The 26,263-nt window shown below is 45.7% G+C and overlaps 1 protein-coding gene across 4 annotated transcripts in view; it reads right to left on the reverse strand.

Moving 5' to 3' along the window:
• The window catches only part of LOC139535681 (eukaryotic translation initiation factor 4 gamma 3-like), an 85,001-nt gene that overhangs the window by 1,783 nt on the left and 56,955 nt on the right, over positions 1–26,263 (reverse strand). The window contains exons 4-33 of one of the 4 annotated variants that reach the window (XM_071335364.1): positions 25,787–25,879; positions 25,382–25,432; positions 25,138–25,170; positions 22,972–22,992; positions 20,304–20,483; positions 20,082–20,193; positions 19,635–19,741; positions 17,659–17,784; positions 16,402–16,582; positions 15,483–16,253; positions 15,062–15,150; positions 14,527–14,788; positions 14,280–14,401; positions 13,090–13,239; positions 12,558–12,722; positions 12,145–12,342; positions 11,733–11,876; positions 11,320–11,556; positions 10,710–10,814; positions 10,154–10,292; positions 9,777–9,907; positions 8,763–8,853; positions 2,138–2,264; positions 1,817–2,028; positions 1,589–1,704; positions 1,302–1,474; positions 1,077–1,202; positions 642–723; positions 308–406; positions 52–198 (exon numbers count right to left, since the gene is read on the reverse strand). In XM_071335364.1, coding sequence (XP_071191465.1) covers positions 52–198; positions 308–406; positions 642–723; positions 1,077–1,202; positions 1,302–1,474; positions 1,589–1,704; positions 1,817–2,028; positions 2,138–2,264; positions 8,763–8,853; positions 9,777–9,907; positions 10,154–10,292; positions 10,710–10,814; positions 11,320–11,556; positions 11,733–11,876; positions 12,145–12,342; positions 12,558–12,722; positions 13,090–13,239; positions 14,280–14,401; positions 14,527–14,788; positions 15,062–15,150; positions 15,483–16,253; positions 16,402–16,582; positions 17,659–17,784; positions 19,635–19,741; positions 20,082–20,193; positions 20,304–20,483; positions 22,972–22,992; positions 25,138–25,170; positions 25,382–25,432; positions 25,787–25,879 — 4,590 coding nt within the window. The remainder of the gene's footprint in view (positions 1–51; positions 199–307; positions 407–641; positions 724–1,076; positions 1,203–1,301; positions 1,475–1,588; positions 1,705–1,816; positions 2,029–2,137; positions 2,265–8,762; positions 8,854–9,776; positions 9,908–10,153; positions 10,293–10,709; positions 10,815–11,319; positions 11,557–11,732; positions 11,877–12,144; positions 12,343–12,557; positions 12,723–13,089; positions 13,240–14,279; positions 14,402–14,526; positions 14,789–15,061; positions 15,151–15,482; positions 16,254–16,401; positions 16,583–17,658; positions 17,785–19,634; positions 19,742–20,081; positions 20,194–20,303; positions 20,484–22,971; positions 22,993–25,137; positions 25,171–25,381; positions 25,433–25,786; positions 25,880–26,263) is intronic. The other 3 variants (XM_071335366.1, XM_071335365.1, XM_071335367.1) reach the window with 3 other exon arrangements.

Raw genomic sequence — 26,263 nt, forward strand, 5'->3', positions numbered from 1 at the left:
GTCAAACGTGGCTGTGCTGAGCTGTGGCGGGCGTAATACTACAGTCCGTACCTCTACCCAGTCAAAGATCTGCTCATCACTGGCCATGTCCTCCAGCAGCAGTCTCTCTAGCTGCTGGTTGAGCACCACAAGGGACAGTGCTGTCGTGGCGAGGGCTGCCTCATGGCTGGAGCAGTCCGCCTCAGTGAACTGGAGCTTCTGACAGGAGGACATGGAGAGGAGGGGAAATGAAGAGGGTTAGGTTGCTGTGAACCTGTTTCTGTTGGGATGCCTCCATGCCGTAATACAGAGGGTTTATCTCACTAACCTGCTCTGAGATGAAATCCTGGACATCCTCTCCCTCTGGCAAGAAGTCACTCCAGCTGAGGCCCGACTCTCTCCACAAGGTGCCCACTTTCCTATGGCTCTGTGTAGGAGACAGACAGGAAAACATGTCAGAAACCTGGCATCCAATAGTTAATGACTTGTTTACTTGATATGCACTATAACGCACTCACACCCGTCTCGTTTACACCTCTCGTCTAAATCATACAAAAATATCTGACAGCTATGTTAACTGTTCTCTGTGAGGGAAATGTTGTTTGAAAGTGGTAAAGGGGCTAGGAGTAAACTAGGAGTAAAACCGACAAAATGTCACTTACCATTTGTTTGCATAGTATGTGCAGTATTTCAGAAAATAAGATCCCAGCTCTTCCCACAGGAAGTAAAGGTTTGCTTAATTCACTGTGGACAAACAGAGAAAACGATTAGATGTCTCCGGCGGTTCCATCCCGCCCAACTGTTTTTCTTCATATCTCAGTTTACAGAAAGCCACAGCAGGGAATGGAGGTGTGAGAGCCAACATCAACACTCCATAATCAGTGAACTGAGATAGCCACAGTCAGTAATATTTGACAGAGGCAACAAAATGGAGTACATTTGTCATCCTGCAGACTGTGAGATCTTAATAAAATGTGGGTTGCATGTGGACTGATCTGATAAGCTCTGTTGATGCAATAGTAACCCCCTCTTGATCTCCATAACTTTACAGGGAGATAACAATACAATATTGTGGTGCTGTAGAGTAGCGGTGTTACCTAAAGAGCTCTCTCATAGAGAAGCCCCTGTCTCTCAGCACAGGGCTGAGCAGCTCGGCCAGATACAGCCAGATATGGGGAATGTCAATGGCCATGTCATCCGCCAGCTCAAGGGTGTCAGCAAACCTGGGAAAGATAATCTGATGAGACGGCCATTTTAGATACAGCACAGTTGTTAGATGACACATGTTGAATGAGAGCAGATGGATATGTAGGCAGGCTGACCCTTTGAAGAACTGGGGCTTGGCCAGGATGTCCTGCTGCACCAACTGGAAGAGGAGCTTGCCCATGTGGTCCCGTGTGATCTGACTGCGCTCCAGAGTGGACTCCACCCCCACACGCACAAACACATGGAGCTGAGAGGACATGTCCAGCTCATCCACACACTGCACAGCCTCCTACAGAGAACACAACAAACACATATCTTTGTTTTACAAACTTCCTTTCGAGAGTAAAACACAAAGGCATTCACATACAGTATGCAATATAATAGCATTATTAAATTATTCCACCTTATAATCGTTGATGTGCAAGAACTCGTCAATGATAGCTCTGGACTTCCTCTCCATCTCCTCCTCAGAGAGGGCAGGTCTGTCTGGAGACTGGGCCACCACAGGCTCTGCTTTCACTGTAGGGAAAAGAACACCGTTACAAGAGTGCTCCCCTTATAGAGTGTGTGAGTGAGTGTCCACTGACTCCATATGTTTAGTCAGTCTAGAACTGTCCTCCTGTTCCCTCACCAGGCTCCCTGGCACTGCTGCGCTCTGGCTCAGTCTTGTCCTCGCTTACGCTGGGCCTCCTGGGGCTCTCCAGCTCTCTGCGGGGCTCCTCAGGACTCAGGGCCGGGCTCTCCGGAAGCTCCTTGGCACTCCCGCCTCGGACGAAGGAACCGGGCCTCGACGGAGCTGGGCTCAGGGGCTTCTCACTTCGCTCTCTCCCTGCACTGCTTCGACTGGGAGAACACACACACACACACATACACCATGAGTGAATGTTTTGCCCTAAAATGGGACGTTCAGAGTTTGAGACCAAATCCATAAGTTTCAAAATGTGATCATTACCTGCCCAAGGTTCTTCTAGTGTCATACTCTAGGTTCTGTGCCAGTGGGGTGGTTTGATGAGATTGGGTGGACTGGAGTGCAGAGTACCGGTTTAAACTGGCACCACCACCACCAGACCGGGATAATTCTGATAGGAGACAAAATGAAGCAGCAGAAATTACATTTCAACCAGGACACAAGTATGACTAGTTCACCTGCATCACCAGTGTGTGTGTGACGGTTAGCCAAGCAGTCTTGAACCTCTGTGGCATATCTAAAGCTATAGCTTGTGTCTGAGGTCGAGCAGATGGTACATAGACAATACAGTACAACATTCAACCGACCTTTACTTGGCGGTGTCTTAAGAATTCCTGTTACTAGTTGCAGGTGGAACTCCAAAAACCAGAGAATATTCAGAAAAATATCAAATCCACTTTTTTGCACCGAGTGAGGAGTTCCCTTGCAATTTTAGCTGCTGAACTTCTCCCATTTCCCGACATCTTTGCAGGAAATATTTAATTTTAAGCGACGCAGCTGCAGCCACATATAGAAGATGACAGTGCGTCACACAGGACCACCCAAACAAAGATCTACACAAATGCAAGAATTCTCTTGAGTATTTCCTCGTTATCGAAGTTCCACATACAACTGGAAACAGACGTTTATAAGACGCTGGTGCTTTCCAAATAGAGAATGAAGGAAGTGTCGTCAAGTAAAGGTAGGTTGAAAGAACGTCCCCAATCCATAACCCATCCTATGCTATAACCCTGTACAGAGTAAATGGATATAACGAGAGCTATCTAACAGTATGTCTCATAGGACAAGGTGTGGATGCTTACAGACGGTAGGCAATTAAGGTCACAGTTATGAAAACTTAGGACACTAAAGAGGCCTTTCTACTGACTCTGAAAAACACCAAAAGAAAGATGCCCATGGTCCCTGCTCATCTGCATGAACGTTCCTTAGGCATACTGCAAGGAGGCATGAGGACTGCAGATGTGGCCGGGGCAATAAATTGCAATGTCCATAATGTGAGACGCCTAAGACAGCACTCCAGGGAGACAGGACGGACCGCTGATCGTCCTCGCAGTGGCAGACCACGTGTAAAAACACCCGCACAAGATCGGTACATCCGAACATCACACCTGCGGGACAAGTACAGGATGGCAACAACAACTGCCCGAGTTACACCAGGAACACATAATCCCTCGATCAGTGCTCAGACGGTCCATAATAGGCTGAGAAAGGCTGGACAGGGCTTGTAGGCCTGTTGTAAGGCAGGTCCTCACCAGACATCACCGGCAACAACGTCGCCTATGGGCACAAACCCACCTTTGCTGGACCAGACAGGACTGGAAAAAAGTGCTCTTCACTGACGAGTCGCGGTTTTGTCTCACCAGGGGTGATGGTCGGATTTGCGTTTATCGTCAAAGGAATGAGCGTTACACCGAGGCCTGTACTCTGGAGCGGGATCTATTTGGAGGTGGAGGGTCCATCATGGTCTGGGGCGGTGTGTCACAGCATCATCGGACTGAGCTTGTTGTCATTGCAGGCAATCTCAACACTGTGCGTTACAGGGAAGACAACCTCCTCCCTCATGTGGTACCCTTCCTGCAGGCTCATCCTGACATGACCCTCCAGCATGACAATGCCAACAGCCATACTGCTCGTTCTGTGCGTGATTTCCTGCAAGACAGGAATGTCCGTGTTCTGCCATGGCCAGCGAAGAGTCCGGATCTCCATCCCATTGAGAACATCTGGGACCTGTTGGATCGGAGGGTGAGGGCTAGGCCCATTCCCCCCAGAAATGTCCGTCAACTTGCAGGTGTCTTGGTGACTGAGTGGGGTAACATCTCACAGCAAGAACTGGCAAATCTGGTGCAGTCCATGAGGAGGAGATGCACTGCAGTACTTAATGCAGCTGGTGGCCACACCAGATACTGACTGTTACTTTTGATTTTGAACCCCCCTTTGTTCATGGACACATTATTCCATTTCTGTTAGTAACATGTCTGTGGAACTTGTTCAGTTTATGTCTTATGTTTATATAAAATTTACACATGTTAAGTTTGCTGAAAGTAAACGCAGCTGACAGTGAGAGGACATTTCTTTTTTTGCTGAGTTTGTAATTTTTTTTCTCTAAATAAGCTTTGTAAAATTCTAGGGATGCATGATATAATCGGTGAACATATCGGAATCGGTCGATATTAGATAAAAATGGCAACATCGGTATCAGCCTGATGTCATTGTTTAACGCCAATGTCAAAGCTGACGTGTATACAGTTGAAATCGGAAGTTTACATACACTTAGGTTGGAGTTATTAAAACTCATTTTTCAACCACTCCACAAATTTCTTGTTAACAAACTATAGTTTTGGCAAGGCGGTTTGGACATCTACTTTGTGCATGACAAGCAATTTTTCCAACAATTGTTTACAGACAGATTATTTCACTTATAATTCACTGTATCACAATTCCAGTGGGTCAGAAGTTTACATGCACTAAGTTGACTGTGCCTTCAAACAGCTTGGAAAATTCCAGAAAATTATGTCATGGCGTTAGAAGCTTCTGATAGGCTAATTGACATCATTTGAGTCAATTGGAGGTGTACCTGTGGATTCATTTCAAGGCCTACCTTCAAACTCTGTGCCTCTTTGCTTGACATCATGGGAAAATCAAAATAAATAAGCCAAGACCTGAGAAGAAATAAATGTGTAGACCTCCACAAGTCTGGTTCATCCTTGGGAGCAATTTCCAAATGCCTTAAGGTACCACGTTCATCTGTACAAACAATAGTATGCAAGTATAAACACCATGGGTCCACGCAGCCGTCATACCGCTCAGGAAGGAGACGCGTTCTGTCTCCTAGAGATGAACGTACTTTGGTGCGAAAAGTGCAAATCAATCTATATCCACAGTAAAACGAGTCCTATATCGACATAACCTGAAAGGCCGCTCAGCAAGGAAGAAGCCACTGCTCCAAAACCACCATAAAAAAGCAAGAATACGGTTTGCAACTGCACATGGGCACAAAGAGTGTACTTTTTGGAGAAATGTCCTCTGGTCTGATGAAACAAAAATAGAACTGTTTGGCCATAATGACCATTGTTATGTTTGGAGGAAAAAGGGGGAGGCTTGCAAGCCGAAGAACACCATCCCAACCGTTAAGCACGGGGGTGGCAGCATCATATTGTGGGGGTAATTTGCTGCAGGAGGGACTGGTGCACTTCACAAAATAGATGGCATCATGAGGAAGAAAATTATGTGGATATATTGAAGCAACATCTCAAGATATCAGTCAGGAAGTTAAAGCTTGGTCGCAAAAGGGTCTTCCAAATGGACAATGACCCCAAGCATACTTCCAAAGTTGTGGCAAAATGGCTTAAGGACAACAAAGTCAAGGTATTGGAGTGGCCATCACAAAGCCCTGACCTCAATCCTATAGAACATTTGTGGCCAGAACTGAAAAAGCTTGTGCGAGCAAGGAGGCCTACAAACCTGACTCAGTTACACCAGCTCTGTCAGGAGGAATGGGCCAAAATTCACCCAACTTATTGTGGAAAGGTTGTGGAAGGCTACCTGAAACGTTTGACCAAGTTAAACAATTTAAAGGCCAAATACTAATTGAGTGTATGTAAGCTTCTGACCCACTGGGAATGTGATGAAAGAAATAAAAGCTGAAATATCTCACTCTGCTATTATTCTGACAAGTGGTGATCCTAACTGACCTAAAACAGGGAATTTTTTACTACGATTCAATTTCAGGAATTGTGAAAAACTGAGTTTAAATGTATTTGGCTAAGGTGTATGTAACTTCCGACTTCAAATGTAGGTACATGACATAATGACGGCATGTAAAATTTTGCGCTACACAGCACTCCTAACCTAGCCCACAATGTCTGCTGTGTGGATCGAACAGTCAACAAGTCGAGCAGTCATTTGAAAAAGTAAGAACATTTCAGCGAGACAACTCAAAGGAAAAATCCATTAACGTCAAGATAATGAAATTCATTGCCCTTGACAATCAACCGTTCTCTGTCGTGTGTGATGTATGCTTTGTGACTGGTCGAGCACCGGTACACACTACCAAGTGCGCTATTTTTCAGATGTTGCCCTACCAGAGTTACACAGTAATAGTACCACTGCTATTAGATTCACGACATACTATGAGCCAAGACCTGAGAAAAAAAATGTGTAGACCTCCACAAGTCTGGTTCATCCTTGGGAGCAATTTCCAAATGCCTGAAGGTACCACGTGCATCTGTACAAACAAGAATGCCGTTTGGATCTTTGCGTGTCCATAAAGATACACGGCAAATAACACTATTTGACAATAACACTATTTGATGCGTTAAATAACACAGTTCTATTATAGAATGTTGTGTGTTCTGAATTTGCACGTGCAAGAAAAGCGCCACCACTACTATCAGTAGCACTCTCAAAGCTGTACAAAAAAGTCTGCAAACAAGCAAACACCGGCCACGAACGATGTGTTTACAATACCGCGTTGGTATTAAAGCATTATTTGTTCGACCGCAGCTTCTGGGGTAGCTAGCTAGCTTTAGCTCGGTACCTAGCTAGCACCTATACAATCGGCCTGAAAACAAAGACCAGTGGAAACTGCAGTCATTTTCATTATTCTTAGCAATGATTTAGAAATCCTTGTAAGTATTAGCTAGGTAGCCACTCGTTGTTTGCCTCTTGAAATTGAACTTCAGTTCAAGAAAATAAATAGCTATTGCACAAAGCTAGCTTCATCTGGCTAATGAGTCTCGACCAGACCAGGTTATGTTTTTATTTATTTACCTTTAACTAGGCAAGTCAGTTAAGAACAAATTCTTATTTTCAATGACGGCCTAGGAACAGTGGGTTAACTGCCTTGTTCAGGGGCAGAACGACAGATTTTTTCCTTTGTCAGATCGGGGATTCAATCTTGCAACCTTTCGGTTACAAGTCCAACACTCTAAACACTAGGCTACCTGCCGCCCCAACCACTAGGCTACCTGCCGTTGTGAAGCAAGCCACATTAAGGATTAGGCACAATAGTGGAATTTGTGGTTTGCCTTCAAAATAAAAGTATATCTACATCTTTGTGATGTAGAAGGTTACAATTGGTGCAATCATGCCATATTTAGACTAGATAATGTTAAACAAGGTTGGAATGTGAAGCAATGAAATGGGGTATCAGTCTACTCAGTGACACCCACAGAACACAACTGTGAGAAGTTTACGCAAATATTAGCATTCTAGCTTTTATCGCGGGACTGTGACTGTGTGAAATCACCTCCCCAGTCAGCCTAGTGTGTGTATTGACATTCATATTGCACTGTACAGCTTTACCTAAGGATTGGGGATCAGTCTACTCAATAGCCAAGATATGTTATAGCTAGCTAACTATAGCTACTGAAACAGATGTTGTTTTGCTATGTTTTTAGGGAAGAACAATGTTTGCATCCATGAGCTAGCTAGCTTTTTTATGACCAGCACTAGGTGCGCAAGACAACTTTACCAGCATCATAGCATACGTATCGATGAATTGTTGTGACATATGAAATACGAGTGATAGTGTAATCAATGTGTAATAACTACATAAAAAAATGTATGAACGCGTAAAATTATTATGTGACGTGCAGTCATATTCAGGTCCTGCTTGGTCAACAAAGTGTTATTTGACGTGTATCATTTTTGACACGCAAAGACCCAAAAGGAGTTCCATAGAAATCCTGGTTGAGAATGAAACAACTGAACAAATGAACAACGAAACAGCACAGCAAGTGAAAGAAATAGGTTTTGATTATGTGTTACTGGTAATGGGGACATACGTAAATGCCAACAAAATAACTTTTTGGTCAGTGGTGTGTGTGTGTAACCTTTATTTAACTAGGCAAGTCAGTTAAGAACAAATTGTTATTTACAATGACTGCCTACCCCGGCCAAACCCGGACGATGCTGGGCCAATTGTGCGGCGCCCTACGGGACTCTCATTCACGGCCGGATGTGATACAGCCTGGATTCGAACCAGGGACTGTAGTGACGCCTCTTGCACTGAGATGCAGTGCCTTATACCGCTGCATCCATGTGTGTGTGTTAACTATATAACTGTACTAGAATGCTTAAAGGCCGCATTTAAAAAAAATATTGGTTATCGTATCGGCCAAAAATGTGACATCAGTATCATTATAAAATACACTGCATTTCAAACAGTCAGCAATAATCTAATGAATTCAGGTATTGTCAGAAAGGTTAAGTTCTCATCTATTACAGGTTAAGCTCTCATCTATTACAGTTAAATAATGTCTTAATGTGTTTCGGAGTCCATTTGACCGATTCTGTTGGACCAAACCTCAAATGCAAATAGCGAGTTGAAACCACCGGTTGTCAGAGAGGAAACAGTTATTTTCCATCTTTGTTGTTGTGAGTGGCAGGGGGAGGGCTTAGTGTGCATAAATGGGAAGGTGCACAGTCACAGCAGAACGAGCGAAGGAGACGAGACCAAAAGACAACATGAGAACAGGATGTGCAGTACAGAAGTGCTCATAAAAAATAAAAAAATAAATGCGATTATTGCGATACAGGCATTTGGAATATCGCGCTAAAACAAATAAAAAAATATTCTATATGTCGCCCAGCCCTAATGTCTCCTCACCGGAGTCACTGGCCTTGGCCCCTCCGCTGCTGCCCTTCATCCAGTTGAGTGAGGCTCGTGGTCCTAGTTGGATCTTCTCATCCATCTGAGGCTAAACAGGATAACAGACAAAAACAGTTCACCTTCACCAGTTCACCTCATATCATGTGATCTGGGCCTACAACGCTATAATTACCAACAGTCTCTGAGGAGAATGGAGAGCTGCCTAATACATCATTGGTACTGACACACAGATGTGGGTTTATAGCAGCTCTGTATGGCATGGGGAGCCATGCGCCAGTATGCAAGGATGGGTGTGCTTGTACCCCAACTATCTGGCATTTGGACCCGTATCATTTCACCACTACATTTACATTTTAGTCATTTAGCAGAAGCTCTTATCCAGAGTGACTGACAGTTTCTGCATTCATCTTAAGATAGCCATGTGAGACAACCACATATCACAGTCATAGGAAGCAAATGGGAGTGTTAGGCTTTTTGTGTGTTTGGGGGGGGGGGGGGGGTGCAGTGGGATTATTTAAAATACTCTTTGAAGAGGTAGGGATTGGGACTATCAGTATCATTTGAGGACAGGGATGAAGAACCACAGGAATCCTGTGCGTGATAAGATGCCTAATGCAGTATATACATTACAACACAGTAGTTTCATCTACTATACTGAGCTGAAATAAAATATACTAGAAATGTTCTATACGCACAAGGGTGGGCCTGGCCTATTAAATCTATTTCAATTGACCGATTTCCTTATATGAACTATAACTCAGTAAAACTTTGAATGTTAAGTTAATATTTGTCCATAAAGACTTGTGCTTGTAGACCAATGAGAACATAACTCTTCATTGATGAGGTAAACATAATTCATATCATCCAACTTCTACAGACTTGAAGGAACCAAACAAATTATTGACAGATGCCATTTTGTAATTAAAATTGAGTACACTTAAAACCCCAGTGAACCTCCATGGTAAACGAGTCAGTCAAAAGATGAGGTCTACAGGTGCTTTAGTGGCTGACCTTGGAGATCTTGGGGATCTTGGTGGGGTCGATTGTCCTGCTGTTCTTGGTCATAGGCACAGTGTTCCATGTCTCGTCTCTCTGTTGCACACGCTGCTCCCTTTGCTGTTCTCTCTGCTGCTGTTGTTGCTCTGGAGGACAGAGGAAACACACACAGGAAGGATAATATGTCAACAGGTTTATTAAAGACAAATCAAATAGTGCCCCAGGTTTGAGAGAATGCTGTGGGGTGAGTTGACAGATGGGATAGTAGGGGAACTTTCTGACCACTGTGGGCCACTGTAGTGTCTCCGTCTGCAGGCTATGGGGAGGCTATGGGGAGGGAATGCCAGTGTAGCTCTAAGCCTTAGAGGATGTAGCCCATGGGCCTGGCTGACCTGGCCTTCTCTTGGTGTCCTTGGAAAGCAGCTGCTGGTGCACCTTCCTCTGCTCCTCCTGCTCCTCGATCTTGGCCTCTTTGTGGATCTGCTCGATGGTCTTGGGGCCCTGGTCAGCTCTCCTGGACACCCAGTTGTGCTGTTGGAAAGAGCAGTGTTAGACTTGCGCAAGGAGTTCCCTCAGAGAGACAATCTGGTGTTTTTAATTACTGAACTGCGTACAACTCAATTAGCCTACAGTCAAGGAGCCCCAACGGCACAGCAGTATTTTGTTGATGGCTATGCATGCAGAATTTTTTATTCTATGCTCAAATCTAACTGATTACAGTCTGTAGTTTTCTTCCTCAGAGTGAATTACTGGTCTGCTCAGGGAGCCCGTGTGAAGAACTGAAAATTAGAATTTGTTTTCTCCTATTTATTGTAATACATTTTTTTTTTTTACCCTCACTGGTGGGCTGAGCTGCACAGACAGCACACAGCCACAAGGCTCGAGTATGCACACACACACACACACACACACACACACACACACACACACACACACACACACACTCACCAATCGGAGGTCTATCACGTCCTGCAGCATAAACCGTATCCGAGATGATGTCTTCCGCTCCTTAACAATTTTCTCCATCTGATTGAAATACTGATCCATGCGAGGCTATGACAAGAAAGAGAGAGATAAAGGGTCATTGCAAAGTGATGTATGAATACAATATTCTCACTATTCACTCCAGTGGACAGCCAGACACTCATGTCATTTCATTCCACTCCATTTTACAATTCAGTGTGATATAGTATTGCCTCAAAGTAAACTGAGCAGTTTGGGAGCAGGTACAACAAAAGCCTTTTTTCTTAGCCTATAAAACACAGACTACTAAATGTGATTTCCTGTCTCAGTGTTAAATGTGCCAGATATACACCATTACAGCATTTGTAAATATGAGGACCACAGAGAGTCTTAAAACTCTGGTAGAGCCCAAAGAGGGTGAACACTGGTACGTGTGTAGGAGTCTTTCCTTTGGCCAGCAGCAGGTTAAAACAGGTCAGACAACAGCAGGTGCGAGGGAGCAGTGAGATGTCTCCTCACCAACGTCCCCCCAGGCCTCAGGGGCTTCCTCATATGACCAGCTGGAAGTCATTTAAGCTCCCTCCCCATGGCTCACCTTGGCCTTCTCAAAGTCCAGGTCCTTGCCGATGGTGGTGAGCAGCCTGCAAAGGCACTCCAGCGATTCCTCGTCATGGTTCTTCAGCAGCTTGACCACGCAGTCGTGCATGATGGCCTCTGTCAGCATCTTGAGCTTGAACAGCTCCCCGATGAACTTGATGTTCCCTATGGAGCGCCGGCGGGCCTTGTCCTTGGCCTCCTCCAGCTCTAACCGTAGTCTCTCTTGATCACTGGACTAGAGAGGAAATGGAGAGTAGATTGTCAGAACTAAGTAACTAGCAACAGCTAACAATGAGCCCCCACTAACTCTCCACAATACATCAGTCCCATACAATTCTCTCCTCTATATTCCCCTACTACAAGGTGACAGACAGATTAGTGATCTGGGTAGTGTGTGTGGGGTTTAGGTACCTGTGCAGAGTCAAGTTCCTTCTGTTTCCTTTCAAACACCACGTCATCCACCTTGTCCCGCTCAAACTCCTTCTGACAACGGTTGAGCAGCAGTTTGCGGAAGTTCACTGTGGTTCCGGGTTTGTCCGTCATGGGCACTTTGAGCTGGAGAATAACAGAGGTAACAAGCTATTTGGTTAGAGGTACAGAGATATAGGGGAAAGAGCAGAGTAAAGAAAAACTGAGAATTGAACGGGAGATGAGGTCTAGAAAGAGTGAAAGGGGGCAGAAATATACCTTTAGGGACATTTTGCTGAATGTTTATGGGGCTTAAGAGGCCCCATGTACAGTTTATATTTTGATGTTGACTAGCAGCATTCAGAGGAACCACAGATAATCATGTCTGAACAATAGTGAGCTGAGCTTAACATACCGTGGTGAGGCAGCGACACATGTTCCCGTAGGCCACAGAGAAGCCGGGCTCGTCGATGGCCTTCTCAAAGACCAGGTCGATGACGCCCTTGAGGCGCTCCTCCGTGTCGATGGTGAGGTCCGTCACCTGCTTCATCAGCTGGTTGAACATCTGAGGCGTCAGTTTGTTGAGGATACTGCGCACCTTCCGGAAGAGCTCCTGGCAGGGCAACAACATCCTCATCATTTATTGATGTGAGAATTCACTCACTTCATTTGATCTTCGGTCTCTTGACAACTCCTTGGTCACAATATCTCTTTCCTGTGTGGAGTCACTGCTGAAGAAACTCAACATCTTGTGGTTGAGTAGGGTGTGCGTTTTTGATTTGACTGTGTGGGTGTGTCTGGGTGTAAGATGAAAGGTTTGGCTCCTACCTGTGTTGTAATGACCTCAGGGTCATCTGATGGCCCCGCCCTCTTCATGCCGGGTTTCCAGGCATTCTCAGCCTTCTTCAGTTGCACCTCTTCATTCGCCGACACGTTCAGGATAATCTTCCTGGGCGGGGGCCGCCGGGCACCACTCCCCATGTTCATCATCTGCTGGAGAGAGAAGAGAACAACATGTCACTTCTACAGCTCGCCACCAACACCACACACATAACCAAGACTTGTTGGCTGAAGTCTAATTCACAACTTCCCTTGAATGAGTATGACTTTGGGAAATGAGTAATCCCTAGTAAACAAACGAGATGCAAATAATTCCCCATGATTCATTTATCTCACTATGATACCAGCCCAGCGATGATGTTGTTCATTACTATACCAGAAGTAATATTCTGTGAGTGTGTGTGCGAGCGACAGCCAGAGAGAGAGCGCGAGTCAGTGAGCGAGAGAGAAGTAACAAAAAGAAGAGACATTATTTGAGAAAGAGATTGGTGTTTGTGTCGGGCGGAGGGGTAGTAATTACGTGAGCCTGGGAGTGAGTGTGACTCACTGCAGCTCCGCCGCGTCCTCCACTCATCTGTCTGCCAAAGTCAGCAAAGGCCGGTGTGAAGTCAGGGCCTCGGGAGATCACCCTGGATTCTACCGCCCGGGTTGGCAGCTTGTTTTGGTTTATCTGCAGAGACACACAGGGAGAGAGCGCGATGGACAGTGAGACAGCTGACCAGCAGGGAGAGCAGTGATCCTTTAACACTGTGGGCCTAGCCATATGGGGAGAGCAGTGGCTGTGGCCTGGTCCAGAAACAACACCCTACTAGCCCTGATTCCCTAAGCACTTCTGGAGATCTGAAAGGACGATAGGTATAATCAATCAAACTACCATATTGCGTAGATCTATCACCTCCTTTCAGATCTACATGAAGTGCCTGAGGTAGGGGCTGGAATCGGGCCTACCACTGGGGCGAAAGAGACAGGTCAGACCCAGCTACTTTCAGGTCCATCCCACTGTTGTCCACTGAGAGGTGGTGGATTCCCAATCCTAGTCTTAGTTCGCCACTGTGTATGCTGTTTTATGTGTATCAGCTATGCATTTGATAAATTCTGTTTAACAAATTTTGTGACTGGCGCAGTGAGTGAAGTCAGAACCACATGTGGAAGGAGGACTGAAGGGAACATTGTGAGGAAAGGGGGATAACAACTCCAGCGCTCTCAGCTGTCATTGACTTCCCTTAGTACTCAACTCCAGTGAACATTTTCTCAGGGAGAAAAATATGACTCCCAGGGACTGTACATCAATCGTTGCCAGTCTATTGCTCCTTTTCTGGGGCTGAATTATCAACACTGCCAAGTGTGACATAATAGCTATGTGATTTTAAACAAAACAGGATGTCTATGGGCTAGCCGCTATTGGCTCGGTCAGAGTGCAGCAGAGGGAGATGAACTTACCAGAAGCATATCATTTCATAATGAATAGTTAAAAAAATGACATTGGGCCATGTATTTACTAAAGGGATCAAATAAGGCTACTCACACCGTTTGCTCCATACAAATAACCCCTTCACTTGAGAGCTTTTTTCAAAAGCAACTTACTTTGCTAACATCTTACACTATCCATTTATAGTCCTGAATATTTTTTTGTGGGGTTTAGGGCCTTGCTCACAGCTAACTCATTCTGACCACTAGGTTGAAGCTCTGCTCAGCCCACTCTTCACACACCTTGTCCAGCACAACGTCACTGATCTGAGGCAGCCCATCTGGCTTCTGTGTACAGGCAGCCATGAACTGAAAGCCCAGCAGGAAGTCCCGTTTGTACTGACGCTTCCCATTAGTCTCCAGATCTGAGGAAACAACAAGATAGAGGTGAGGAAAACAGCCCTGCTCATCTCATACTGTGCAAAGGTTGTATGACTGTTGATAGTGAAAACTAAGCGAGAGACACTAATGAATAATAACCGCCCCCTACCTTCATGGAAGAGGTCTGGGGGTGCTCCAGTGGAGCCCTCATTGTCCCCAGGGGTGGCCCCGCTGTCACTGCTCTCCGTCTCCGAGGTGTGTCCTGCTCCGTTCCTCATGGGCTCAGCCTCCCCGTTTTCCTCAGGGGCTGGGGGCCTCTCCTCTGCCTCCAGGGCTGAGGGCGCTGTTGAGGGAGGGGGAGAGGTGCTGCAGCTCCTGGCGGGTGGCAGGGCCTGGTCTCCAGCAGCCTCTTCCAAAGGCTTGAGCTCCTCCTGGGGGATGGAGGGGAAGCAGAGGGGGTGAGATTGTGAAGGCAGCTCTGTCCCTCTGAGTCGGCTGGGAACACTGATCATGATGGATAACTCCTTGCCAACGTACTCTGACGATAACACCACTTCAAGTCATTCATGTCTGTGTTCCACCGCCACACATGTGGAAACATTTTCCATTTGAACTATTCCCCATATAATCGCTCTCCGTCTACTCTGTTTATGCTTCCCCTCCTCCTCCCCCGCAGTGAGTGAATAAGAAGGGTTGTTGCTTACCTCAGTCTCCCTCTGTTGGGCATCTCCAACAGGACTCTCTTCATTTGGTTTCTTCCAGGTCTTTGGTGCATCAGGAGCAGTCTGACATCCTGCAGCGAAAACAACAGCAAAGACATTTTAAAGTTGGCTATAGGCTAACGATTTACCCAAAATTGCACCCACTAAAAATCTATGACTAGATACTTTTACTAGCGGAAAATAGTGGCCTTCCTCTCAGAATAATCATGGTCACTCCAATCACTCCAGCTGTTAGTGTAAGCACTGTGATGAGCTCAGCACTGATCCTGTTTGAAACAGATTCTATAAACGTGGACAGTCTTAGTTGTGTCCAGCAGCAACATTTAACAGTTTATATATAGTATACACACAGGCATCCATGTGACATTCACACGGTCATCTGTACTCATGGTTATGTACATACCTGTAGTGGGACTCTTTCTGGAAAGGGCTTGTAGCTGTGGTTCAGGCTTGTTGTCTGGTGTTATGAATGCCTCTGTCCCTGCTTTGAGAGGGACGTCTTTAGTGTCGGCAGGCTTGCTGGCCTCCGCTGTGGCCTGCACTAGTGGTGGAAGGCCAGGGGGAGGTGCTGGAAAAGCAGGCGCAGGTTTGGAGGTCAGAGTGACTGGCACTACAGCGATGGGTGCGATAGAGTCCGTGACAGCAGGGGGGATCTCTGCTCTCACCTCACTGGGCACAGCCTCACTACAGTCTTCTCTGGAGGCCGGGGTTGAAGCCTGGGGCTGGGGTGGGGAGGGAGAGGAATCTAGGGGGGAGGGCTCCTGGGCCTGGGTGTCCAGCTCAGCCCCAGTGTCAGCATGGCCATTCAAAGCTTTTGGGGTTAGGGTGGGGGAAGCAGCCAGGGTGTGTGGGGCTTCTGGAAGAGGCTCCACTGTGTTTTGGATCTGGGAATGAGTCGTGGGAGGCAGGGTCTTGGGCTCAGCTGCAGAGGGAGTGGGAGTAGCAGGCTCCACTGCAGAGGGCTGCTCAATGGGGTTGGGGCTGGCAACAGGACGAGGGGCAGGGATGGGCGCCACCATCACTGGGGCAGGAGAGGGAAGCTCTGTTTCTACAGGGGGAGATGGGGCAGTTACAGGTGCACTGGCCTCTCGCCACGCCATAGAAGGTTCTGGTTGTCCAATCCCGGGAGAGGAAGGCTTCCGGATAACCTGCTCCAATTTTGGCTTATCATATACTGGAAAAGCGAAGAGATAACACTGACATTAAACACAAAAGAGAAAATTATTTGTGCTATCTCTTTACTGAGTCAACGTCTTGCTCAGGCCTCTGCTCTCAGAGCAGAGATGTATTGTGCCTGGAGGGTGGAGGGGTGAGGGTCAGACCTGGCCCTGGTTTGCTGTCTGCAGCCCCAGGCGTGGGCTGCTGCTGCTTGGAGGGCTCCAGGCTGTAGGCTGGGTGGGCCTGGCCTTGGCCCTGCTCCGGAGTCTGGCTGCCGCTCGACTGCTGCTGCTGCTGCGATTTGAGGTAGAAAATGTGAGGATAATGAGGGTGCGGCCATAAAAACTAGCAACATGGAAAGACAGCCAAATAAGCACAAACGAGCACAAAAATAGAATTAAGCGGAAACAAGGAAACCAGTGGGTATGGTTAGAAATATTGGCAACGGAAAAGACGGGGGAAGACAAGAAGAGACGGCAGCCAAGGAAAGCAGGAAAAAGGGGAAAAAAGGAGGAGATGAAGACGCAAAAAAATAAAGAGTGCAAGAGTAGGAGAGAATGACAGGGAAATGGAGGCACATAAGGTAAAACAAAGCAACAAAAAAAGGGAGTGTAAAAAGGACAAAAGACAGAAAGAGAGGAAAGACACACTGTTAACGTCCAAGGAGAGGACAAGGAGGAAGTGTCACAACAAAAGACTTCCCTCCACAAAATCCAGAACAAGAATTGTCAATTAAGATGATTGCCCTTTTCTATTAGAATGCATTCAGCAATGACTCCTTTTGTTTGAATAAATAAGAAAATCTTATTTCTGGATTCTTCATAGAGGGACAAAAAGCAGAAACGACATGTTCCATAACAACATTTACTGTACTAGAAGAGAGGGAGGAGATGCACTGATACATGTAGGTAGGTACTAGTAGGTATAGATGTGTAAGCCATAGATCTGTGTGTCCAAGATTAACATGATAACCAACTATGACCAATGAAATACAGTGTGTTTAGGTCACTGTTGTAAAATAGTGTCCTGTTACTCAAATTGAATAGCAAAGATTGTGAACCTAAGGCCAGGTAAGTGTGTTAGGTGCAGATCAGTGGGTCAGGGACAGTGGCTGAAGTCTATGTGGCTGGCTGTGTCTAATGCAGTATGGCAGAGGATGGATTAGACACAGACTGAGGAAAATGTTTCTGGTCTGGTGCATGGCTCTCTGTATGTCGTGGTGTCAAAGCCCTGGTGGCCTGGCCTAATTGCCCGCTCCTTCCTAACACCCAGCAGTTTGCCCTAAGCACAGGTTTTACACAGCCATGGATGAGAGGCTAATAGCTCAGCTCAGTTCAGTGGGTCAGTGTGTGTGTGTATGTGAGTGAGTGAGAGAGCATTAAGCCTAAGAGCAGGTAGCATGAGAGTAGATGTGTACTTACCTGCGGAGGGGTGGGGGTGGAGGAGGGTCGTCCGACAGGGGGAGTTGGATTCCGGCTCCCTGTGCCCCCTGCCATGATCTCCTCTGTGATGTCCCTGCCTCCCTGATTGGGGTCACGGATACGGATCTGGGAGGACAATGACACAAAAGGAACGCCGTCTCACTAAAGCACCAGTGTCTCAGAGCAACCCTCCCCAGCCATTTAAAACAGTGGAGCGTGTAATGTACAGGAGTACTGACTGAGTCTAAAGAAGCATTAATATATCTGTGACCAAACGTTTCAGACATTCTTATTAATCTTGTGCAAATGGAGAGAAAAAGCTTAACACTTGACTTTTTACGATATCTCATATTTCAGTAGAGGCATTTAAAAGGGTTTCTGGAAAGATAATGTATTTTCATGTGGGTCCTCAAACTGAACAGCAAAATATATCCCCCGACTCCGGATTGAGGCCATTTTTAAAGTCATCACCCTTCCTTCCTTGACTTTTCAAAAATAAGTATATTTAACACACGTATGTTAGAATTTCAATATCACAAACATAATTTGTGTATTAAGCAGCTTTATGAAGCCATTTTCCCCCTCATTCATCGCCAGTCAGCCTGCGCAGCTGATGGCACATCAAACTACAGTTAACTGCCAAAATAAAGAAAACACCAACAAAAGTGTCTTAATTAACAGCCACTAGAACAGCTTCAATGCACCTTGGCATAGATTCTACAAGTGTCGGGAACTCTATTGGAGGGATGCAACACCATTCTTGCGCGAGAAATTCGATCATTTGGTGTTTTGTTGAAAGTGGTGGAAAACGCAGACCTAGCCACTGCTCCAGAATCTCCCATAAGTGTTCAATCCTCCAACTGTCACATGCAGGTAAGACGTTTTGATTTATATAAAATGTGCAACCCAAGCAGGGATGGTGTTAGACGGGTGATGAGCTGTGCCTGGTTTTCTCCAGACATAGAGCATTGCATTCAGACCAAAGAGTTAAATTTTTGTCTCATCAGACCACAGAATGTTGTGGTCATTGGGTTCTTGGTCACCTCCCTGATCAAGGTCCTTCTTGCCAGGTTGCTCAGTTTGGTCGGACGGCCAGCTCTAGATAGAGTATGGGTAGTTACACTTTTTGTTCATTTCCCAATGATTGAGACCACTGTGCTCTTGGAAACTTTCAACACTCTCAAAATGGTTTTACACCCTTCCCAAGATATGCCTCGTCAATTCTCTCTCCCAAATCTACGAACAGTTCCTTGGGCTTCATGGTATAGTTTCTGCTCTGACATGCACTGTCAACTGTGGCACCTTATATAGACAGGTGGGTTTCTCTCTAAATCATGTCCAAACAGTTGAATTGGCCATATGGGCTCAAAATGGGGTCCCTTGAAACAAGCCCAGCTTTCTGGTGTTAAAGAGCTAGATTAAGGCCTGGCATATATTAAGGCTAAGGCGCCCAAGTGGCGCAGCAGTCTAAGGCACTGCAACTTAGTACTACAGTCCCTGGTTCGAATCCAGGCTGAATCACATCCGACCGTGATTGGGAGTCCCATAGGGAGGCACACAATTGGCCCAGCGTCGTCCGGGTTTGGCCAGGGTAGGCCATCACTGTAAATAAGAATTTGTTCTTAACCGACTTGCCTAGTTAAATAAAACTATGAAGATAAACCCTGCTTCTACACAGAAAAACTATACTGGCAGCCTAGATCTATATTAACCCATGTCATCCCTCATATACCTTCTCTGTAAAATAAATATTCTGTTTCAAAATGCAAGTTAAAAGGGCTGATGGATCCAGATATGTCTCTTCATCAGGGATCATTTCTCATATCCTCTCACAGAATGCATGTGGAAACAGAAGATCTGGTGCCTAACTGAGCACAGATGGCCTACGCTAGTGTGTGTATCCGTATGTGGAATGCTTACATACATAGGGAGCGTGTGATGTCTGTGTTGAGATGGCAGCTTGCTGAGATACTCACTGTTTTTTTCTCACGCTTGGCTGGTGGAGGTTGCTGCGGTGTAGGCACTATGATGGGGGGTGAGGGGGGGTACACCTGCTGTCCTGGATAGAATTGAGGTCCGGGAGCTGTGTCAGGAAGGAGGAAGAAAAGCTGAGTATAGTGTGTGTCACTCGCTGTGTGTGTAGCTGAGGAACAAACTGAGTTGATGGGGTCTGTACAAGAAGATAATTGCACTAGAAAGGACAGATGTGTGCTTTGTGGAGGGAGACAGCTATTTTAAAATCAGACTGGTGGGGTGTGTGTGAGATATACATACATACATACATATATACATATATACATATATACATACACACACACACACACACACACACATATATATATACATATATATATATATATACATATATATATATATATACATACATGTGTGTGTATGTGTGTGTGTGCTTGGCGGAGACTCACCATACTGAGCAGGGTACTCCCCCGGCCCAGGGCCAGGATAGAATGTGCCAGACCCAGGCGGCTGCACTGAAAACGGCTGGGGCGGCCCCACATAGGGCGTACTGTGGCGATACTGTAGAGGGAGAAATGGAGGGCATAGAAGAATGGGTTAAAAGCCGCGTGGGGGAATAGGTAGAGGAATGCCTACTGGAGAGCAGCAGCAGCCTGGTCAGTCAGTCCCACCTGTGGGATGTAGTACTGGGCAGCCTGTGGGGAGGGGAAGGGCATGGGGGCCATCATCATCATGGTGGGCTGGTTGGGGGGGTATACCGCCGCTGTGGGGTTCTGAGAGCCGGGCCGCAGAGATGGAGCGTTGGTGGGGATGGTTGGCCGCGCTGTCTGCATCTGAGCCCTCTGGAAAAACTGAGAGGCGAGAGACACACACACAGAGACCGATATTACATGTGCGAGAACTTAGTCCCAGAGAAGCAAGAGAGGATCCACAACTTTCCCAACAGCAGTCTCATCATGCGTGTCCTGTGCAGTCTCTCATTTCAGCTTTGTGGACTCAGGGGCTCAGAGAGATGAAGCCAAGGAGACCTCAGAGACAGAGAGCATTATCTCTGAGGACCAGGTGTATGGCACTTCCACTTCAGCACACATTTCCCCAAGCAGCATAAACAAACCCACAGGACACGGGCCTGCAGGGTGAGTCCTGACTCCTCCAGCTGGGTTCCCTCTGCCCTCATCAGAGAGAGATCAAGGTTGTGAAAGGTCTCAGAACACAGCGGTCTACCAGCGGCCTCCGCCTCCCAACCTGCTGTGCTGTTACAACAGGGCTTAGAGAGCACGGTTCCATGCTGCCAGAGTCAACCACCAACCATCCGCACAGCAACACCCTGTACCTACCACACATGCTGTTACACGCCACACACGCTGACCTTATATGCAGCCACATTAGTTTACAATGCAGTATCCACAACTTTGAAATTTGCATAAATTGTTCATGTTCATGCTATATAGCAGCGGTTCCCAAACTATGGGTCACTAGTAATTGTGTCTCCCTCTGCCATATGGACACATTGTATCATATACAGAAAGCAACTGGCAGCAAAAGAGATCCACAAAGACATACTGCAGCAACTTTGATTGTAAAGTACATCAAACCACATCGACTGCGTGCACGCCTGTTCGCAAACTGTGTGGAGATATGGGATCAGAGCATGACAACTTGCTATTTCACACCGAGGCCTGGTGGTTATCAACGGGGAGAATATTGGAAAGATTTTTTAGAAATGAGAAACGAACTGGATGTTAAAAAAAAACAGACTTGACTTGCCGATGTAACAGACATAGGCTATTTTGAGAACTGAATGCAAGCATGCAGGGGAAATACAAAAACGTTCTACAGATGTGTATTCAGAGGAAATATTTCTTATACATACGCAAAACCATGCCCCCTTTCCTTGGCTGTGGAAGTTTCTAACAGACAACAGCAGAAGTGAGTGTCCCACAGGAGTGGCGACTGGTCACCTCCAACGCTTTGAAGAGCACTTTGGGACCTACTTCCCGGACTTGGACATGACATTTGACTGGGTGCAAAATCCGTTTGACTGTGATCCTGGCTCAGTTGGCATGCCAGCAAGGGAAATCACAGCTGATTGAGCTGTCATGTGACTGAATGCTGCAGACAACGCATTCACAGGTCATTACGGAGAAGTTTTGGTTCCTGACTCAAAGGGAATACCTTGCCATTTCCCCCCGAGCATTAAAACTCATGGTACCCTTCGCCAGCTCATATCTGCGTGAAGCTGGATTCTGTGATCTCGTCTGAATTAAAACCAAATATTGATCCAGGTTGGACGTGACAGCAGATATGAGGTGCGCACTGTCGACCACGTACCCTGACTTTGAGAAGCTCCGACGTGACATGCATCAAGCACACCCATCTCATTAGTGGTGGTGAAATAAGAGAATCAGAAATTATGTCAGACTGATTTGCAATTGACTGCCATAGCCAGCCCCCCCCCCCCCAAAAAAAAAGTTAACATTGGCTGTTAATTTCAACAACAAAAAATTCACATGGTTGGTGTCATGAGTATTTTCAAATTGGGTCATGGGCCAAAAAAGTTTGGTAACTCCTGCTACATAGCTAATGTAGACATAACTGGGGCCACAATGTATTATAGGGCTGTTTTGTGTTGTTCTGTTAAATGAGGTGAGGTTTTATTTACAGTGTGGAAACAGAGCTCTTCTTCATGCATCATAAAACACAGAATCATAAAAAATGTTCTCATGACTGCAGAAGTTATGTTTGCAGGAAACTAAATATCACAATCAATGGGCTGCTCAGTGCTCCCAAGCTTTTTCTGGGGAGCTCATAAAATGTTATGCAGCAATCAATGTACTCCTAGCAAGATGAAAGACTCCACACAACAGCTGTGGCCTACATCCTAATGACTAGAGCTCAAGGTTACCACAACCAGTTGACTCGGGTTCAATAATTCTTCAGCGATCAGATACCCTGAAGTATACACAATCGTTCTTTAAAATGCGGCTCCTTTCATAAAAATTAAACACTTTTGGAAAGAAGAAGTTAACAGTTCTAATATTCTGCATGCTGTTCATCTCAACTAAGCAAACATGGGAGACTAAGAATGGGGAAGAAGAATGAAGGGAAATGATTGAATGATTACAAAAAGACGTAGGAGAAAATGAGTGAGTGTGGTGTTCAGGCAGTATTATATTGTTATGTTGGGGGGAGAGAGAGGGGTTTTCTACTGAGCATACTTTAGTTAAGATGATGGCCACTGGAGGGCTCGGGGGTTAGAGGTAAGGGGTTAGGACCGGTAGGTAGGGGTGTTCCTCATGCCATGCATTTGCAGAGAGTACTGACAATAGTCATTATTACCTGGATGGGCCTGAATCCTCCCTTGAGTATTGAAGCAGGAAAGAGAAAAAAGCCAAATGGGAGACTGCACTGATGAGTGTGGAGCCCAACACAAACACAGTGAGCGGGCAATCATTCACAACACACTCGGGTTGGGTGATATTTGAGGAGACCTCTTCTACGATATGCTACTCCAAATATCGCAATATTCTATATAGTTTTGCACAGTTAATGACTAGATAATTCTAGACTATGCAATTGTTGTGCTTATTTAGATATTATAGTCGCAGTGTAATTAAATAACCTTAGTATGGTGAAACGTCATTTTCAACTGCTCCGTTTTGATTTGTAAAGTTCACATAGAGTATTGTCTTGCACATCACGACATATCGTCTTGCACGTCACAATATATCGTCAATATCAAATATCACGATATTCGATCTATACAGAGCTCTGTCTATCTAGCTGCTACCATTCACCAAGGACTAAACTCAGCCAGGCTCACTGGTGGTGTCATCACAGTGGTATTCCCAACACCTCGGGGTACAGACAGAGGGCGGGAGTCTGAGTCAGTCCTGATTGGAACGCTCTTCTCTTCCCTTTCACTTTGCTCTGGCAACATGCACGGTAGAATAACTAAGACTTTGCTCCACTTTGGCAGTCAGACATGAGCTTGTTGTTAGTATCAGGGAACACCAACAATGCTAGCTCTGCTCATTTCAAACAGAGTATCATGTTATGGAATCAACTGCTTAAGTTAAATCTTAACTCAAAATGTTAATATGATGCTTATATCTGACCTTTCCATGGCTGTCATTTGAACTCTTACTGGAAAACTGGAAGAAAACTGCTCACAGTAAACATCAGCTCAAAAACAAAATTATTTTTGATGTCTCTACACTGGACGTAAAGGCTACAACTAATGTTGTCAAATCAAAAAACAACTGTATCCTTTGTCTGACCTCTTGGTTTGCAGCCCTAAACAATAAAAGACTGAAATTGCTTTCGCAATGAGAAATCAAGAGTAACACGGAGAGGTCGGATGACGTCAGCAGGCTGAATAAAGAGAGGTTTTCGGCAGATGAATGAATTTCCAGATCACTATGTTGCGCTCATTGTGTGGGGGGGATTGCAACTTATGTCAGAGACGAGGCTCATTTTCTCTGGATGTATAATAGCCTTTTTGTTCTGCTTCATCTGCTTTCCAACTCCACTTCCGTGGCGGCACAAGAGAGGCCAGCACAGAGCAGAGCCAGTATGTGACAGTGCATGTACTGTGTACTCTGTGCCAGTAAACAGTTCAGATTCTGACACACTGAGCCTGACTGACCTAGGAGGCTGCCTATTAATAGTCTGTCAAAATGGTCAACACAGAATCATCCAGAAGGATGTTGGACAACAAGTTATGGATGGGGTGGGGGGTGCCTGTCTGCCTGTGTGACCCAGTGTCTTCAAAGGGCATCTGACTCATTACGACAGAGAAATAAACAATTACAACAGGAAGGCACTAGGGGATTCTCGTCTCTGTGCCCAGGCTCACCTCAGCAGTCACATAGTTATGTTCAATCACACACAATCAAAAACACAAACAATTCAAACAAAACAACATGCAATCATATTTATACAAAACAATTATTCATCAGATAATCTAAAACACATATTGACTCGGAATAACCCTTTCAAAAGGAGAAGGATCGAGAACATAGTGCATGCCAATGTCCGATAAACATCTGAGCAACAGGGCATTAGATGTTCCTAAAATGCTGGAGCAGTGCCATCAGCACCACACTTGTTAACACCAAGTCTGACCAACAGTTTGACAAGCAAGTCCACAACAATGCAACATGAGAAGAGAGTCATCACTATAGTATGGCAAACATCTAGCATCGTTGTCTGACTGGCAGTCAGGCAACTGTCATCTTAGATATGCCTTTAACGACTATGTGGAAAAAATCTCAGAGAATGGCTGTTGACAAACAAATCAGACTGTTGTGTGCCTGGGTGGAAAGCAGGCAGAAGGGGAGACATTCTCATTAACTTAGGGGACACATTTCTGTATAAACGGGGCCAATTTCCACTGAGAGCAGAAGCTCTTTGCCGACCAATAACAGTGGTGTGATGATGTGCACGAAGCAGCTCTAGCTGAGGGAGCAGAAGGGAGAGGACAGAGGAAATGGGGGAAATTACCTGATGGTGGGTTGGTCGAGGGCCCGTCGCAAACTGATTGGGGAGAGAGTGTGAGGTCCGGCAGAAAGAGATAGGATAGCGATGCCAAAGCAGAGAGAGGAAGAGAGTGATAGAGAGAGAGAGATACAGAGAGACAAGATGAGCAATGAGGGGCACACTGAGGCATGGTAATACAAAACCACAGAGAGAGCAGTGGAGCTGCCACGTTGTCATGTTTACTGCCATTAGAGGAGATGATGCAGACCTGGTGGTTCCATATGACAGGGGGGCTGGGGCTGGGGCTGGGCATGGATGACTACATTGAAAGTGCAGATAGAACAGTAAAGTACTTTAAGTATATCATATTAAAGTCATGGGCATACTGAATCCACACATTATGACTGGGTGACATTTTAACATTAGGTAACACAAAATTATCACACTTAACTTGAACGGCTATCTACAACTTTTAGATAACTCAAGACTGGAAAGCATCACAGACGTCCAAGTGTGTACATGACTACCTGGCAGACACATCAGGGCTAATCATTACTGAACAATCATTACCTCAGATGACATCGTACCCCTCTAGGCCAATCAAAATGTCTGGATTTCCAAAAGCACAGCAGTCATAATACATACGCATGACACAGAGAAAGCGGGCACTTACCGGGCGACTCTGTGGCTGTGCATTCATTTGCTGGGTCTGAGGAGAATACACTAGAGGTGTGGAGCCAGCATTCTGTCCAGTGGTGTATGGAGACTGTCATAGGGGGACGGACAGCGGCGTGAACGTAGGAGAGAGAGGGATAGAGAGAGGGGGATGATAAACGGAAATGGTAGTTAAGAACAAGTTTAGGAGAGATTTGATGAATTACAACGGTTTGAACATTTTACCTGTGTCAAAATAATTTAGACCAACCAAACTGTTGCTCTCCTCACCAATTAAGAATAATGGGCAGCATGTGTGTTAGCATGGTAATCTAGTGTAGTAGTTTAGTGAAACACCATTGTCTTACGTCAGATAGATTGGTGCAGAAGGCCATTGGGCTATCTGATGACTTGCAAACACTCATGGGATAGATTTTTTTAAGTATTTTGTCTACAATACGCAGTCATAACATTCAAAAATGTTACCAAGGTGACA

Source organism: Salvelinus alpinus, chromosome 12 (genome assembly GCF_045679555.1).
Source record: "Salvelinus alpinus chromosome 12, SLU_Salpinus.1, whole genome shotgun sequence".
Taxonomy (NCBI): domain Eukaryota; kingdom Metazoa; phylum Chordata; class Actinopteri; order Salmoniformes; family Salmonidae; genus Salvelinus; species Salvelinus alpinus.